The sequence below is a fragment of the Polyodon spathula genome, chromosome 1, assembly GCF_017654505.1.
Source record: "Polyodon spathula isolate WHYD16114869_AA chromosome 1, ASM1765450v1, whole genome shotgun sequence".
Lineage (NCBI taxonomy): Eukaryota > Metazoa > Chordata > Actinopteri > Acipenseriformes > Polyodontidae > Polyodon > Polyodon spathula.
This window is the reverse complement of record NC_054534.1, coordinates 90,582,832-90,601,965: the sequence shown is the minus strand read 5'-3', so window position 1 is coordinate 90,601,965 and position 19,134 is coordinate 90,582,832. Positions and strand designations below refer to the sequence as shown.

At 38.4% G+C, this 19,134-nt stretch overlaps 1 protein-coding gene across 10 annotated transcripts in view; it reads right to left on the bottom strand.

Annotated features, from left to right (window-relative positions):
• LOC121324101 (LIM and calponin homology domains-containing protein 1-like) overlaps positions 1-19,134 on the bottom strand; it is a 156,045-nt gene that overhangs the window by 32,250 nt on the left and 104,661 nt on the right. For 9 of the 10 annotated variants that reach the window (XM_041265575.1, XM_041265593.1, XM_041265584.1 and 6 more), the window contains 8 exons: positions 13,060-13,095; positions 10,429-10,555; positions 9,785-9,942; positions 5,728-6,136; positions 4,355-4,693; positions 3,705-3,795; positions 2,819-2,985; positions 2,349-2,451 (listed from right to left, as the gene is read on the bottom strand). In XM_041265575.1, the coding sequence (XP_041121509.1) occupies positions 2,349-2,451; positions 2,819-2,985; positions 3,705-3,795; positions 4,355-4,693; positions 5,728-6,136; positions 9,785-9,942; positions 10,429-10,555; positions 13,060-13,095 (1,430 nt within the window). The remainder of the gene's footprint in view (positions 1-2,348; positions 2,452-2,818; positions 2,986-3,704; positions 3,796-4,354; positions 4,694-5,727; positions 6,137-9,784; positions 9,943-10,428; positions 10,556-13,059; positions 13,096-19,134) is intronic. The other variant, XM_041265627.1, reaches the window with a different exon arrangement.

Genomic DNA, 19,134 nt, shown 5'->3' with positions numbered 1-19,134 from the left:
CCCACCCCATTATCAAAAGTCTCATATTGAACTACTTCTAAAAACAAGTAAAAAACCCCAAAACACTTGACTATGGTCCCAATAACAAGAAACCAAGATTCCCTTCATCTGGCTTGCACTGCTCTTAAGCTTCAGAAATACACTCACACACACACATATACAGTAGACTCTGCATAATTGCATGGGCTCAGGACCGGTGGGAGGTCACGCACACAACAGGAGTATGCACATAATTGTAGTGAGGGACTAATATGACAATAGGTCTACATGTAAGTGTACATGCTGTGGCAGCGTTAGAACCCTGCCTGTATAGTTGCTGGGTATGCACCGTGGGTGTTAGAATTTTGTAGTCCACAGGAGAAGTGTCATGGCCAAAGGCCTACGACTACATGTCCCAGAAGCCTCTAGAGCTGAATGGGAAACACCTGTGTAAATTGAATTATTGGGCGAGTGTACATAAGCCTTTCTATCTGTGTTGGTGGTGGGTGAGGGTAGGAATCTGTTCGTGGGTAATTCTGAGTAGTGTGTGTATGCATTTAAACAACTGTGTGTTGAACAAACTGGTAACTGTGTTTTTGAAACAGGTAAACCGCTTAGCGGTCCCATGCTAGTTTAGATGGGGAAAAGTTTAGCTAGTGCTCCAAGTTGGAGCTAGGCTTTTGTGTTGTAAAGAATAGAATTGCATGAAAGTGCTGAACGTGCTGTTCTGGTGTCTGGGTCTACTGTTTGAAGGGTTCAAACCAGCCTGAGCAGCGACACTTCGTTACAATGTATACCTCACTCCTTTTGGTCACATTCATAACTTATTTTTCCTTTATATATTTAATTACAAGTAACTTAAAATACTGTACAAATTCAGACAAATAAACCAAATTGAAATAAGTTATGCAATCAATATAAACAACACTGTTCTCCAGCAACTCTATGAAAAGTAAAATAATGTACAGTATATAACAGCCAGCATAAACTAAGTTACAGTAACACAGTACAGTTAAACATAAAAGTTAAACAGGTGTGTACATTGCCTTACTATAGATCTTGTGACAACGTAGCAAAAACATATTTGATGGAAGTCTGCAGAGTACTCGACGGATTGAGCTGATGCAAACTGTAAAAACTGTCAGAAGACTGACAACAATTTTGCTTCCATGAAGGCTCATAGTGTGCTGAGGCTAAGGCTAAGTTTTATAGATTCGTAATGCCATTTTCTGTGACTTTCTTGATGGCTTTTTCCTGATTATGCAGTTATCAAATTAAAATGCAATGTAAAATGGACTTCAGGACTACGAAGCTTCATGCACTTAAGCGAATTATGCAGTTAGCCGAAATGCATTTAACTGTGTCATACAATCATAGATAATGATGCACTAAAAAAATGACCAGCTGCAGGTTATGCAATTAAGCGATTTATGCAATTATCCAATATGCAAATAAGTGGAGTCGACTGTATATATAAAATAAAACACCGAGTAAATAAAGCACATTTGTGAAAGAAGTGCCTGGGCAGAAAAATGAAGCAGGGCATTTTGACAGCTTCTGCATTGAGAACCGACGGGTTCAGATATACGAGAAAGGAAGGAATGGCCATGGACTGCACAAACAGCCAGCTGGCTGCCACAGAAGCAGGTCTTAACCCCTTATGCTGTAGAGCGTTACAGACTGAACAGGGCTAACCAAGTGCACGATTTACCTGACTGGGTGAAAAACTCCCGACGTAGCCAGGAGTTCCAAACCCCGTGCGGAGCACTGGCACTGTTAGTCAACTCTGTATTAGGTTGCAAAATGAAAACAAGAACAAAGAAAGGAAACAAAAACCATAAAAATGTGCTACACACCAATAGACTGGCATGTTAAGAAGAGCAAATATTTTCTCTATATTATATCACGTCTCAGTAACATAGCCCTTACACATCAATGCCTCGTATTTTTGCTACCTTGCCTGATGAGGGATGTTTTTAGCTGAAGAAATCTTTGAGATTTTAATTTGCACAATGACTCCCAGTCTTCTGTTTTATACGATACCACAGGACAGTGTCACACAAGATATAAACACAAACTGTAGCACAAGGACTGGTAAAAAATTGGTAAAGATTCAGGAAACTAACTTCTGGGACATGATTTGAATTCTGCCATAAAAAGTTCTGACTGATCAATTACTGGCACAAACGTACGTTTTTTTTTTTTCCCTCACAGCTATGAAACATTAGGATTATTTTTTATTGACTGAAATGAATGGAATTTGATTATATCATAGGTGGTCACAGTACAAAGAAAGTAAAGCATTCGATACAAACAACGTACTATATTGTCATCTCATTAAAAACTGAAATACCTAAAGAAGGTCTTACCTTCTTCAGCTGGCAGATGTGGCATCTGCATTTCAGCGAGAGTCACTTGCTTCTTCTCTGATGCAACGCTGTCAAATCCGTCTTCCGTTTCCTGTTCAGGTTGCTTTGTTGTCGAGGAGTACGTCATTAATAATGAAAAAATTCATACAATTAAAGCCTCTCACGAAAGACAAAAGACAAAGCAAAAAATAGCATTGTTCTCTCAATGTTGCGTTCAAAAGCCCTTTTTTCCAGTGCTATTAATATTTTCCGAATGGCATCATCATTTATTAATATAAGAAGGTGTTTGTACACAACATTTATAAACTCATGCAGGTAGTGCGAGGCATTTACTTGTGCGGCTCACAACATTGAGAGCACCTTCTAAATAAACCCAACAGTCTTAAACTTTTAATTAAATAATTACAAAAAATGAAGGACATTTACAAATTGAAATTAGTAAAATTGTTGTAAAGAGAGGATTGTCTTACCTGTACTGTGTTCAGTACAACAGTGCTCTGACAGTTCATATTTTCTGGCATACTTAGGTGTCCTTCTCTTGACAAGTTCTTGCTGTCGGCGTCACTCTGTTGAGTCACCACACTGCTCTCAACAGGCCTGCTCTGAGTTTCTAAGGCCTGAACAACATGCTCTTCCTCTGAAATCACAACACCAGTTTTATATTTAATTTTTTTCTATTCTATTTCTGTGGTCCAAATGCACAATTTTCCCCTAAAAAAAAATCAGAAATGCCAGACAGCACCAAAAAGGTGCACAAAGTAATCCATAATATAAAATATATAAATATGTTCCATAATATTCCTAATGGCTTTGGCTGCTTCTGTTACAATAACACCACACACAAATGAACAGAAGCCAAGCTTAATCTTAACCCTTTGTTGACCAGTGTAATATATTTGATGTAAAATAGGCAAGGGAACATACCCAGGGCAGAAAAGGGTTATAATAAAACAATAAACAAACATGTTGTATTTCAGATGGGAGCTGGTGGCATGCTGACCTGTAAATGTGCAGAGAACAGCTAAACTAAGGAACAAACTTTCTAATGTTAATAAACATCACTTGTGAGTATATTTACTATATAGACTAAGCCAGGCATTTATTGTGGCAACAAGTACTATACTGCATCACATTCCTTATCAGGAATAATACCAGTATTAACAGAGAAGCATTTTAGTGAAAAACCATTTTAAAAATGTAAAAGTGCAACAATAAGGTACTGTAAACAAATGAAGTGGTGTGATATATAATAATTTGACTGTTACATGTAGACATCCTTGCAGATATTTAAACCACCACTAGGTGTCATTGTATCCTGCAGTAACAAACGGTGATCCACAAAGTAATGTTGCAAACCTTTTTGTGTCGTCTCTGTCTCCTCCTTATCTTGCTGGGTGTTTGAATAAAACCCTTGTTTTTCAGACACAAGGTTCTCTCTGCACGGATCCTGAGGGAAAAAAAAAAAAAAAAACATGTTCCTAAGTTTAAGGCCATCTCAAAAGAAGAAGCCACGTCTTGCCTATAGAGTATCTAGTTTAAAAAACTTGGATTAATTGGAAGGTGGGCAGGTGATTCTCCCTGCAATATGCACACCATCTTTACAGAAAGAACAGATAAGGATTATGTAACTAACTATCTAACAACCGTAACTATTGCTTTCAACACAAAGTTAATCTTTCAGCAGATCCATGTTTCTAGGTATCCGAGTGAAGACCCACAGCATGAAACACTCTGCATCATTGGTCCTGATTAGGGTAAGTATTTCTGTCCTTGGAGGGTGCGCAGTCTGGCTATGTACTCAGCGCTAACATAATAACTGATTTATTGAAATGTCTGAACCTAATTGTGTAACACTCCAAGGAGCAGTTATTACAAGGCATTATACACAGTAGTATTTTCAAGATTACTGTAAATTGAAATACCACTTTCCACATTCATATGAATGTCCCACTGAGAAAGATACATTGCAATATAAAAAATGGGATAAAAATACAAGTCGCTCTTACAGTTGGGAGCGATGTTGGCTTTGCTGGTGCAGAGTCCTTTCCGAACGTATCCTCCTGTGAAGTTACCAGGGATACATGCGGCCCCTGTTGCTCTGACGACTTTGCTGCAGACACATCGACCCTGCTTTCCAATGAAGATGTATTAACCATGGCACTCTCTTGAGACTTGAACGGACATGTATGGATTACGTCGTCCACTGGTGACGTATTCACTGCGTCTGCACTTTCCATCCCCTGTGATTTGGCCGAGGAAATGTTTACAGATGTACTTTTCTTTTCTTCCTCTACCCCGCTGAACGGTTCACCGGTTTCTCCATTCACTCTCACCATTCCATCCACCTGAACACAAGCAACACAACATAGGGTCCAATTCAATTTACTTTTAGCGGGGGAAAAGATTTTTAGAAAATATAAATTCATATTAAAATGTATATTAAAACTGAGCAACTTTTAAAAAACGTCATTCAATTAATACATCAATGATTAATCAAAACATGGTCTGTTTAATGCATGAATTTACACACACAGTCTCCTACACCCCCCTTTCTCCAGTTAAGACAACTGAAAATCAGGCCTATAAAAGCTATTACAGACAGCAAAGCAATTTATACTTATATGACATGATGAAACATGTTTAGACAGAGCTGGCAGAATACATTACACCCTGTAACAATTTTTTTTTTTTTTTTTTTTGTTCCTGGGTAGTAAGTGTTATTTCCTAATTGCTTATGCCTCAAAAGTATAGAAAATGGCTATTATTCCCCACAAACTTTGCTTTTGTGACCAGGACAGTGATATTTCAAAATATCACTATTCCAATGAGAAAACGGGCAAATGTGTGTCTTTTCGTTCACATAAAGTCAGAAAAAAACAACATAAGAATCCAAATGAACATGTATTTATACTAAAATAATACAAAAATGACTACAAAAGATTTAGAAGTGAGTAGTTTTTCGAGATTTACGATTATACTGTAAATACAGTATAATCGTAAATCTCGAAAAACTACTCACTTCTAAATCTTTTGTAGTCATTTACGATTATACTGTAAATGATAAACAGACTTCTACTTTGATTCTTTTTCAGGTTATGACACAAATGGGAAAAAAAGGGCGGGGAATCAGGGTAAAAACAAAACTGCATCTCTGCCACTGCCATGTGTTTTAGCAGTGTTTTTCAGTGTTTGTAATATTTGAAGTCTCTGTATCAGAGCTCACAATGCTGGGATCTGAGATAAGAAAAATAATAATAATAATAATAATAATAATAATAATAATAATAATAATAAAGCACTTCATATTACCGTTCAGGTTAGCCATAGACCCTTTATCAGATGATATGTTAAAGTTATGCAAGTGTGCTGCATTTCCTACCTTGAATGACTTCAGTGCTGGCTGGGAGCTCTTGGGCTGCGAGTAAGGCTTGGGGCTCAGAATAGGCACTGCCTTGCTGGAAACAGTTCTAGTAAGAGCGGCCTCTGTGGAACTGACTTGAGGCTGGGATGCCACTGAGATGGTGGCTTCCACAGTAGCTGTGAACTTGGGGGCTGGCAGGGACTTCTGCCGCAGGTACTTCATGGGGTTGGAGGCCTCCTTAGTGGGGGAAGAAGGGGTGTCCGAGTCCACAGATACACTCCTTTCCAGGAACTTTGGCATCTCCAGCCGCTCCAGGACGGCCTCGCTGACGGTGAAGCGCTGAGTATAGCGGCGCAGGATGGCCTCGGCCTCCTCAGGACTCTTTGCGTTTCTGTAGGCCTCATGAAGCTCCCTCTCTCTGCGCTCCCTATGAAGAGTTACAGCACACCCATCAGTCTTGTTCCTGCCACTGAGCACTTGAGTTCTTAGGGCAACATTACACCATTACCCAATAACATCAGTTTTAGACCCAAATAGTAGAATGGACTCTTCGGCTGTGTGATGAGTCAAAGGGATTTCGGTCTGTGATTCTGCCTCCCGACAGTAGATGGCATCAAAACAACTCGGGACTTCCCTTACCAAGATCTCGTGACCATGGCAAAAGCCATCTTTTGAGGGGCGGCACCTTGGTGAGGGGCGGAAGTACGAGTATGTAAATTCCAGCCACTGGAGTCAAGTGAAGGATAAGGACACGTGTCAGTTGGGGATTGGTGTTCCACTGACTACAGAGGCGGGACATTACATACTAAAGGGAACGTACTACTGTGTTCGGGGTTGATCCGAAAGTAAAATAGGAGGAGTAACGGGTGGAGGGAGAGACTGGTTTGGTGCAGCGGGATTTTTAAAACAAAAAAACACTAACATTTCTTTTGTCTTTTTTGTTTATGTATGGGTCGCCACGAAGACAATTAAAGACGAGTCATCACGGTTTGTTTTGGATTTCACCCCTGCACTCCTTCCCTCACACCATTTTGTTTTATTTTGTTATTTAATTATTTTGTTGTGTATAGATAATAAAAATAAATTATTTTATTTCTGTACACATAAATTACTGTCTGGACATTCCATTTAATACACTCTCGCCTCACAGGCTGATTTTGTATTTAACAAAAAAGAAGAAAAGAAAAACACTGCACAATGAACGAGTGAAGAGTAAATATGGTACTCAAGAATAAAAAAGGTATTTATCTATCTAAATATGGTACTCAAGAAAATAAAGTTATTTATTCTTTTGAAAAAACTAATGATCCTTTAGCTAGTATGTCATGCGAGAAAAATGTATTATATCCAAAAACTGCAAAACAAGAAAAACTGGTAGGTTTACTACACGCAAAAAAAAAAGCTGCAACGCAGCATATATATAAAGTTTTATATCATCATACTTAGCTTGATTAGTGGGCTGCAGCGATAGTGAATTTCTGTCGAAACTGGTGGGTTTAATTTGTTGTTGTATTCTTCTTGTCTAGCAGAAGAGCTGCCAGTGTATTTTGAGACGTGAAGGCGTGTCCAGCACACAGCAGAGTAGTACTCTTGTGTGTGATACTGTCAGCATGATTTTCAAAAGAGGCAAAATAAGAACGAGGTCACAAAATTATTTTTAAAGCCTGATTAATGTAACCACGTCACTTGATTTATATTGTTAAAGTGTCAACAACTGAATACACGACTCATTTCATCTAAACTACAGACCAGTAAGCCTGACTTCTATTATATGCAAACTTATGGAAACTATAATAAGATCCAAAATGGAAAATTACCTATATGGTAACAGGGTCCTGGGAGACTGTCAACATGGTTTTAGGAAAGGGAGATCGTGTCTAACTAACTTGCTTGATTTTTTTGAGGATGCAACATCGAGAATGGATAATTTCAAAGCATATGACATGGTTTGTTTAGATTTCCAGAAAGCTTTTGACACAGTCTCGCACAAAAGATTAATTCTCAAACTGAACGCAGTTGGGATTCAAGGAAACGCAGGTACATGGATTAGGGAGTGGTTAACATGTAGAAAACAGAAAGTACTGATTAGAGGAAAAACCTCAGAATGGAGTGTGGTAACCAGTGGTGTACCACAGGGATCAGTATTAGGTCCTCTGCTATTCCTAATCTACATTAATGATTTAGATTCTGGTATAGTAAGCAAACTTGTTAAATTTGCAGACGACACAAAAGTAGGAGGAGTGGCAAACGCTGTTGCAGCAGAAAATTGATTCAAAATGATCTAGACAAGATTCAAAACTGGGCAGACACATGGCAAATGACATTTAATAGAGAAAAGTGTAAGGTACTGCACGCAGGAAATAAAAATGTACATCATAAATATCATATGGGAGATACTGAAATTGGAGAAGGAATCTATGAAAAAGACCAAGGAGTTTTTGTTGACTCAGAAATGTCTTCATCTAGACAATGTGGGGAAGCTATAAAAAAGGCCAACAAGATGCTCGGATACATTGTGAAAAGTGTTGAATTTAAATCAAGGGAAGTAATGTTAAAACTGTACAATGCACTAGTAAGACCTCATCTTGAATATTGTGTTCAGTTCTGGTCACCTCGCTATAAAAAAGATATTGCTGCTCTAGAAAGAGTGCAAAGAAGAGCGACCAGAATTATTCCAGGCTTAAAAGGCATGTCATATGCAGACAGGCTAAAAGAACTGAATTTGTTCAGTCTTGAACAAAGAAGACTACGTGGCGACCTAATTCAAGCATTCAAAATTCTAAAAGGTATTGACAGTGTCGACCCAAGGGACTTTTTCAGCCTGAAAAAAGAAACAAGGACCAGGGGTCACAAATGGAGATTAGACAAAGGGGCATTCAGAACAGAAAATAGGAGGCACTTTTTTACACAGAGAATCGTGAGGGTCTGGAATCAACTCCCCAGTAATTTTGTTGAAGCTGACACCCTGGGATCCTTCAAGAAGCTGCTTGATGAGATTCTGGGATCAATAAGCTACTAACAGCCAAACGAGCAAGATGGGCCAAATGGCTTCCTCTCATTTGTAAACTTTCTTATGTTCTTATGTTCTAAACCTTTTGAAAGCCAACTATAAAGTTAACTGTAATTAACTGGCAGCCTTAAAATGTAAAGTCAACGTGTGTGATCTATCTAATTAAACACTGTGGAAAAGACCAATAAATTGCTTTCTCATATAAAACAGTCAATAGGCACACGTCAGTAGGCTCACATGGTCGATTGTCTCATGTTGGGCAAGTTCAATTCATTCCAAATGGCTAACTGCTATTCGATGGGTGAGTTCCACTCTTCTCAGAGGACGACTGATCAATCACAGCAGTGGGTTCAACCAAAGCCTGTTGTCAGCCTGAATTACTGTTTCTAGCTTGCTGGATTCAAGGTGACGGCTGAATACTAGGCACATTTTATTTTATAACAAAAATAGTAATATATACCATTAAAAAAAAGTATCTACTGAACACACCAAATAGTACATTTTATTGAACTATTCTTTATAGCAGCGCACCTGTACAGGGGTTTACAAAGTCAATCTACTGAAAGAAAATGTGCAAAAGGGAATTAGTTGTGCAATATGAACCTGGTGTGTAAGCTTTTTGCTAATTATTCTTTGGATCATAGCTGAAGGAAACCTCACTTTCTGACTGACTGTCTGCTTTACTTTCCAAAACGATTGAGGACCTCATCACGGGACTAGCATCACAACATACAGACAAGATCCAGAATTCATTAAAAACGACTAGGGAGCTTTTGAGATAAGCTAATAAGGAGGTCCGGATTTTTTTTTTTTTTTTTCTCTTAACTCTTTGGGTACCAATTTATATAAAAAGTTAATGCCCACTATAACAAAACAGATCTCCAGTCAAGTCTCTCAATTACAACTTACATTTTGTTTGGCTCTGTTTTTTATCTGAATTTTTTAGATTGTGTAACAGTCTTAAAGATGGACTACACCTTCCCTTGTACTTCTGCAGGGTTTGACTTAAAATGAGACACACATCTTTAGAGCATCATATTGAAAGAGAATTCGTATTGCACTTACTTTTCCTCGACAATCTCTCTGTAGGTCTTGATGCTTTTCCTCCTTTCTGACAAGCCACTGTCGCCACTCATTAACCTCTCCATCTTCTTCCTCTCCTCCTCTTTCTTTATAAGGTCTTGAGATGCACTTCTCCTTCTGTTCTTCCAGCGGACCAGGTCCTAAAAAGAGCACATTGAAATGTTACTACAGCTGTGTGTTCAGAAAACCAATGGACATAATTATCAAATCTGCACAGCCTCCCGCATCAACAGCACCACTTTTTGTACAATTTAAAAGCTATGCTTTTGTTACAGTGGTGTTAAAGAGAACTGATGATTCGTGGTGCAGGTACTGTTTTTTTCTGTTTGTCATCAGACTTTAACAAATGGAAAAAAAAAAAAAAAAAAAAAAAAAAAAAAGCAGCTTACTACTGCCCAGCTTACAGCCTTCACATAAAAACCACAATAAAGCACAGCTGATATGTTCTATAGCAAGGGCTGCCTCTCCCTGTCTCTAAAAGGCACAGCCACCATAAAAAAAAAATGTTTTTGTAGTATTGGTGCCAGTTTCCACTCATTTTATTTACAAGCTTAGCTTGGTTCATGCCAATAGGGGTGTGGGGAGTGTGACTGAGTAACGTTCACCAGCCTTTTCTAAGTACTTACATCCTGCCACTTATCATCTTCTTCTAACAGGCGGTTGTGTAAATCATGCAGATGCTCGTGGCGAGCCTTGCTGTGCGGCTGCAGGATCGCCTCATCCTCACACCTCATATCGATCATGCTCATACTTCTGAAAAGCAGGAAGGACGCCCAGATGTTTGATTACGCGCATGAGTTAAGTGCATTCTGCATGGGTGCACACCAATGCAAGGTGGCTGTAGAACTGCAGAGGATGCTGCCGTTTTTATCTGTTATGGAGCAGCTCAGGCCTGGGGGTCGAACATATATGTAGACTGCTTTTAAATTTAAATCACAGCCAGGAAATAAACAAATAAATAACTAAAATAAAAAAATATACCTCCCCCTCCTATAAATACGCCTAATACTTATATATATATATATATTACATAACAGATTTACTAAATCTCTAGTCTAACTGTATCCTGTATAAAACACATTTTTCCTCTTTACACAACTCTGCTGCACATATTGTTTAGTAAGTTTGTCCCATGCTTCTAGAGGTTTACATGTTTTGTTCAAGCAATAAATGCATACCATTTATTTGTTGCAAAGCTAAAAACCTAAAGGTCTATTTTAATGAGCTCCTAAAATGTGCTGTTCTCCCCTGGCGGTTTTAAAAAAAAAACAAAAAAAACAGTAATTACTGGTAGTAATTAAATAGCTGACTTAAGTCCATGATGACATGTTGAAATTCGACATGAGTGTGTAGCATTTAAATAATTACCAACATGTATTGTGGACTGTGTATGAAGTGTACAGCTGAGAAAAGAGAAAAGCGATATGGTCTACTACCTTCAAAAGATATTCCAAACACTGGACTAAAGGCTTGTCCAGAAAATTAGATGAAGGCGTGGATCTAACTGTTTGCCTAAAGTTTGAAAACAGAAAGCCAAAAAAATATATAACACCATGGAGCAGAGCTGACATGTTTTTCTCTCTTTCTCTGCATGCAAGGGACATACATGCTTTGTACTAATGTTATTACTCAATAGTTATCAAAACATGGAATAGTGCAACTGGGACTAAACTATATTAGACTTGGAAATTAAACATAAATACATGACTGAAGTGATGAGCTAAAAGGGTATTTTTTTGTTCCTTTGTGTGTGCTTATTTTACTTGTAGAGACCTGGCAGAAACTTCTGACACTATACACAACGTAATTGTTTTTAAAAAAGTAACCCATGAGATTTTTGGAAGACAGCTGTGTTAACATTGGCATTGCAGAGCTGGTTAATGTGTTCCGAGTTAGCTCTGCCACATTTATCTGACACGATTATAAAAATACTGTTTGTTGACAAGGACCCCCCCACAGTTTTTCCAGAAAGGCCTGCTGATGTTTGAATCATTAGAAACTCAAAATTAGCAGAAGGAAATCTTAAGTGTATTATTACTGAAAGCATATGGTAAAGTGCTTTTATGACAGAGGAAGAGTGCCAAGACCACCAAGCAACACAATGGCAGACAGTCTTTATATTAAATAATACATCTTATTCATATTCTACCTTACAGAAAGAGAATACACGTCTACTTTGCGTAAATTACAGCCATAATGCGAGAACTAAACTTGTTGGCTTGTTCGTGAAGGAGCTTAAAGAAAAGTGACGAGCTGAGCAAAATATAATGGGATGCAAGCACTTATTGTGATCTAATAACATTAACATCTATTGTAGTATTTTTTGTCAGCTGCTTACTTTATGACAGCGAAAGTAATTTGACATCACAGGGATGGAAATAAGACTCTCACTGCATGCAGTTCAATCCACTGGTTTAATAGTTTAATAAGACACACCTGAGCTTGTTACCTATACACTGTTGCTAATCAAGCGTGTATTACAATCTGGAATAGGTGACACTTATGCATTCCTGCATCATATCTCTGTTTACAATAGAGACGAGCAGTGATTGACAGAGTAGAGGTGTAGGGGAATATAGTTAAGTAGTATAAGATCATCTTGCAGCCCTCATTGGAAGGAGTGTGGACAAATAACTGCAAAAAGAAAATATTTATGAAATAAAATAATTCAATTAAAAAAGCTACAAAGCCATGCACTTGTGTTACAGAGTACTGTACACGTTAGCAGCCCAACACTTGCTCTAAGATCAGACCGTCATGTTTTTAGTCCATTCCTGTTGGTTGTTCACTGTTAAAAAGCAAGAGAGGCATTAGTATTTCATAAAGCACTTAAGGATTAAATTGTATATTTATAGCAGCTTAAAGTCTAGGAAAAATAACTCCATGCAACACAGCAGGCTAGTGTACCTGTCTTGATCTTGGGTATGATAGAATTCCATATTAGACACTGAAACTATTTCATAAGGTTATAATGTGGTAGCATTGTCTTATTGCAAAGTTATTTTATGCTAATAATGCCAAGCTTTAACTCTCTATTAATCCTGCTTGTGTTTTTATATAGTTTTTGTAGGATGCTGAAGCTAACAGCCATAGTAAATGGCAGCAGAAAGGCTCAGCCACATGCACTCGTTGCTGTGAAGTTAGTGTAGCAGAATGGACGTGATGCACACACACACATGCAGTCTCATTAGTTCCCAAAGCCATTTGTTTAAAAAAAAAAAAAAAAAAAAAAAAAAAAAAAAAAAAAAAAGACTTACTCTGCATCATCAGACACAGAAGCTGTGTGGCTGTATCTACAAAACCAACAAATACAGAGAAAAAGATGTTTACAAAACTGTGAAGAAAATATAACACAGCTTGACGTAATCACATGTTCAAGCAAGCACTGCAGATGTAACTCCAAACTTAAGAAATCCATAAGAAAAACAGAATCATCAAAAAAAATACTGAAACAGACAAACTGTTGGACTAAAACAACATACAACGTGCAATTCTGACCACTGGTCAAATGTACTCAAGTATAGGCAAGGTACAAATGCTGTATTTATGCAACATGAAAAAGCCTTATAAAAATAGCAATGCTTTCATTTTTGCATGCATCTTGATAGTACACTGTAATTACTAAAAGGTTGTATTGAGTGAAAATTAGATATGAACATTCATAAGAATTATTAGCTTGAAGTCATGCATAAACTCATTTGATCTTTTTTAAATACATTGATAAGTAATTTGAACTTGTTTAATTTGGTTCCCTAAAACCAAAGCGAGGCCCGCATACAAGGAGCTGTTTATATATACAGTTTGCTGTACCTTCACTCCAGTTATCGTACATATTTAAGGAAATAAATAAAAAAATGAGTATGTTCAAGCCCATTCAATGTTACCCCTTCACCAGTACCACAGTTATTAAATATCCCTTTTAAAAAAAGACATGGTTTTGTGCAGCTAAGTTTACATCACTCATTTTAGAACTAGTTTTACCAAATTTAAGTAAAATAATGTACCATCCCACATCCAATACAAGAATGCTGGATTATTACTTTAAGGTAACAGGCGACAAACGTTTTGGCAAAAAAAAAAATCCTTGCTGAACAAATTTCTAAGTTTTTTCTGTCTAAATATTCCTCTAATTGACTCATTTTCCCTATTATAGTTTTACCTCAGAACTTGAGTGTTTAAAAGTTGTTGGTGTACATTAAGTTAGACAGACTGCTGCAACAATAACAAAAAAAAAAAAAGAATCGCCAATTTAGCCAAGGTTTTCTGTACGTTAAGATGGATGGTCGCCAAGACCTACACAGATTGTGTCTCAATTTTCTATTCCTGTAGTCCACAAACATTCTTAGAAAAAATGTACATAAAAATATGGGGGGAGTTTGGTGTTGAGAAGGCTTTGCCTCACTAATAACTGACATTTATCTAAAACAAACATAACTGTAATGATTTTTTTTTTTTTAAATAAATTATATATAAACTTAAACAATTATGGTAAAATGTGGTTGATAAACAGACAGCTGTTCAAAGTAATGGGTTATCTTGCCTAACAGACTAAATGCAAGAACTTGTCTCTTCCACTTGCAACCCTAATTATTACTATGCAAGCAGAATTGTAACAAGCTACAAACTTGCTCTGTACACGATATGGAAACTGAACCAGGACCTCTCCTGGAAACAAAGTGTTACTGATTACCCCCTTTGGATATAACCTACAAAATCCTCCTGGAAAACAACTTTAGCTAATCTAAATTACTTTACCAGGAAACAAATCATATCTCATTTAAATGCGTGTCCCTGAGAGACTGACAGGCACTCACACCACAGCGGATGCATTCACAAGCTGGTGGAAACGACAATGAGCACAAGAATACAGGCACTGTAATTCTGTGACTAAGTAGTTGCCGAACTGATTTTAAAAGGCTCCTTGGATTAATATGACTGCAAGTACTTGTTTTATTTCAGGGGCTTCTATTTTAGATGCAACAGTTTCTAAAAGGAGGAAGTACTGCAGACAAACCTAGTGTAAAGGTACTTCAGCAGGTTTTGGCGCTGCCGTAAGGATTTTTCATAGTTATCACAAAACATGATACTGTCATTAAAAGTAAATATAGTATTCCAGAAAACACCTCCTCTGGCTGTTGTGTGTGTGTGTGTGTGTGTATAAATTGAACGAAAAAGAAAATTTGACATAAGCAGCTCACATTGGTGGGAGATCGTCATCTAACCAAGATGGCCTCCTCCTTGGTTTGCCATCTTTGCTGACCTCGCTCAGCCTCGCCTGCTGAGAGGCTAGGACTGGGAGGAACTGACTGGCAGCAGTTGCTCTCTGTCTGTGAATGGCCAGAGCACGACGGGTCATCATGTCATCTTTTTCCAAATCTGGAAAGCCCTCTTTCGCCACCTCTTCCTCCTGCTCCTCTTTCTCCATCTCCCATTTGCTGAGCTGAAGACATTTTCTGGTTGTCTGAGGACACTCCTTGGTAGTAACAGTGACTGTTGTCATGGCAACAGGTGTCACCTGTCTGTACTGATCCACCGGGCTCGATAGGCCAGAGCTACTGCTGAGAGAATTATCCAGTTATACCAAAAAAATATGTGAAGAACAACAAAAAAAGCCATTCAGTAGAAGTTAGTATGTTTCAGCTGAGCGGTTAATTTTTTCCATCTTGCTCAAGATAATATTTATGGGCATTTTTTTTAAAATTATTATTATTATTATTTTGATGTTATAGCGACATTCATAACACCTTTGTCATCTTAGCAGGTTAAACATTCTTTGGCAATAAATAAATAAATAAATAAACTAAAATGTTTGTTCAAAACAAGAAAAACCAGCAATGTGTAACTAGAATACTTTACAAGTCCAATACAAAAAAGGATCATCAAAAAGAAAAGAGTTCATGCACCAAAAAGTTCCAATTAGATTACCCTTAACATTTTGATATATTTTTTTGTTTTTATTTTGCTCGTCATTCATCCACCCGCTTTAACAAAAACAAGAAGAAAGCCAGCAAGGACGACTACTGAGTGAAAAAACAATCCAAAGCAATGCAGGAATGTTGCCGACAGCAAGGCCTTGTCATCTGACATTTTCGTTTCCTGTTCTGAGCTCTCCCAGTGGATCCCTAGAGGGAGCCAGGGACCAGGACATAGGGGCTGATAAAGTAAGACCGGGTCCCCTTTGGAAGAGGCCAGTCCTGCAAGCCAGCATGGCATCTTTCTCCAGGTCTGGGAGCTTCCCATCTCCTTCCTTTCCCAACGCTATCCTCACAGTGGTCACAGAGTTGGACGACTGTCCTCCACAGAGTTTTATACGCTATCAGTGACGCAGTTCTTTGCTGGCATTCCGATCCACGTGACCATATAGTACTCCTATTAAATACAACGCTTTTCACTTTCATTGAAAATGTGTTATTGAAGAAACGCATACTTTTAGAACTGTTGTCTCTTATTAAATTAATTATAATCACCTGTAATAAAGATTTTAACAGCATTCAAATTAACTGGCAAATATTCCTTTGGAGCAGCACACATACAGGTGACAGTACACTTTCCAGTGTGGGCGGTTTTTCCAGTTTCCCAAGGCGAAAGGGATAAACGCCTGCAACTCACAATGGATGCACTGATTGTTTTAACTTGAATTGATTGTGTTATTCATTTATCTATTGTCTCTCTCACCCTCATTATACTGGTAACAGTAGGAAACAACAGAGTTTAGACAATAAATGCCAGTTACCTATCTGCCTACATCTGACTTATCCAAACAGACTGTAGCCCTTCCATTAACACCGGTAGTAAACGACAGGATGGTAATGGACAGACTGAGCTCATGGTTCTATCTAAAGGCAGTTGCACAGAGGCCATAAACCAGGTTTGAAATTAATCTGCGTCGAAGCATAGTCTGTTGATTTGATTTAATATAAAAAATTTACATATTTCATTGCTATTTATTTTAAATATATACTTGTGGTATAAACAGAATACTGAATGATAGTTTGTGGTATACTGTTTATATATATTATATATATATATACACACACATACACACACATACATACATACACACACACAAAATTAAACCCTCATCATTTCCATGTTCAGATAAGAACGATAGATTAAAATAAGACATGCAGTAGAGTTAGAGAAAGCTCACACAGCACTTTTAAGAGGTGCACTATCAAGAGGACAGTACTGTATAGGATATTCACAAACATACCAGGGAAAAAGGTATGCACTACAGAGTAACAGCAGTACACCATGTTAGCACCTTGCATTATGGGGTGTGAGAACATTAATTGGTACTCTAATGTGACCACAACAGCGCCAATGACACGTGGTTCCAACATTTCCATGCTGTACAGAAAACAGGATAAACAGACCTTGACCCATTTAGGACTGTTCCACCAGAGGCAAAATAAATCTTGCACTCCAAGTTACATATCCTCTCAGCTAAATTAAAAACCACTAAGACACAGATATGTAAACAACAACTTTGCAAAGCACATAATTAGTTATGAAACAGCAGCCACAGCTCCTAGTGTGTGACCAATTTTCAACTGATTAACCGACACACAAGCAGTAAGTTCCCGTGTTTAATTTTTTTGAAAAACTTGGCATTTCCATCTTAGCACATTCCAGCCTGACCACCTTTCACAGCTTGGTTGGAATGTTTATCAACATAGTCATGGAATGCATGATGAGCTGTTTCTTTCTCCTTCTTTGGCTAAAAGACTCAATGACCCCAATCGAGCAATGTAGTGTGTTAACACAGGGCTAGTTCCAATTAAAAAAAAAAAAAAAAAAAAAAAAAAAAATCACTGAAATCCATTTCACACATGTTAGGACCGAGCATTAGCCTTTAGTAGTGGGAAGCTAAAGGAAGCAGCAGCTCACGTCAACATGGAGTCATCCTCTGACCTTGTCCTCTCCTCTTTTAGAGTCCCTTTGGTGCCCTCTTTCTTTGGCTGCAAGGACGCAGGCATAGGAAGGAACTTGTTAAAAGAGGGGCTGCTGTTTGTTTTCTGGAAGGCCCCAGTTCTGCGGGCCAACATGTCATCTTTCTTGGGATTGGGCTGCTTCCCCTCCTGCCCATCGCCCTCACTGTCCTCTTGAGTCCCGGCAGGCCATTGTGTCCCCTCTTCCCTAGTTTGAATACGGACCGCTCGTACAAATGAAGGGCTTCCAGGGCAACACTGGGCTGTGAATGACTGTTTAGATTCGCTTCAAGCATGACACATCAGACAGGAGAGAGGAAGGCAAGGAAAGAATGAGACAGTAATAGAAGGCAGAATGAATGGACATGCAAAACAGAAAAGCAACCAACCAACAAGTCACCCTGCTCTCGATACACAATGTCAATATGCCAGGCCCACTGGCAGTGTCAACAAATTGAGCTTTAGATTCTATGCTAGGAGAACACAATGCTACTCCGCATCCTGTAATTGACAAAATGCAGAGAAACAAATTGCCTAATTCAAAAAAGGCATAGTTCATTCCTGAATCATAGTTACAAAGCTTTGGTCAGTCTCAATCTCAAATTAAGAGAATCCAGATCTGTGTTTTGTTGTATTACAGTATGTATTCATAACAAGAAGTTGATTATGAGGTAACCTGTTGCAACTTGGTACATATTTAGCTGTTTCCTCCCCCACCCCCATGCACAAATAATATGAAGAAACCCCAAATTCAGTCTATTAACACCCACACATTAAAGACTGCAAATTTAAAGCATCAGCAGTCCTCTCAACCCTGTTGTAGTGCCACTGCATACCTGGCAACCTGTTCAATGTGCTGAATGCTACAGCTGGCAGCTGGAGTCACCCCTGCAGTAGCCGGAACAAGACATCTGTTGGCTTCAGCTTCATTGCTGCTCCCATCTCCTACCAGCTCACTCTCCGAATCAGCTCTGGCAATGCTGAGCCTCTCCCAGCATTTCTGATCTATCTCGGTCACCAGGCCAAAATGTATAAAATGCTGTTTTCTGCCCAGAGCTTTTCTGTTTGCTCTGGCCCTGCGGCTGGCTAGATCATCCAGAGCAGCAGTCTCTGCCTCTATCGCAGGCAGGCCCTTGTCTGTGTATGCCTGGCAAAGGATCTCTGAGGTTTCCACACTGAACCAATAGTGTTAGTAAATAAAAGAAGCAAAAGGAAAGTAGGTCAGAGAAACTCCACTGGGAAAAGATACAGCAACAAAAGGGAGAGACAGAAAAATGGCTCCTGAAAAACAACTTTTGTTGAATCCATGCTTCGACAAAAGACAACTGTTTCCTTTTTTTTTTTTTTTTAATGAACCATTTCACATAAATCAAAAAGGTTTAACATGAAAGGGCAGATTAT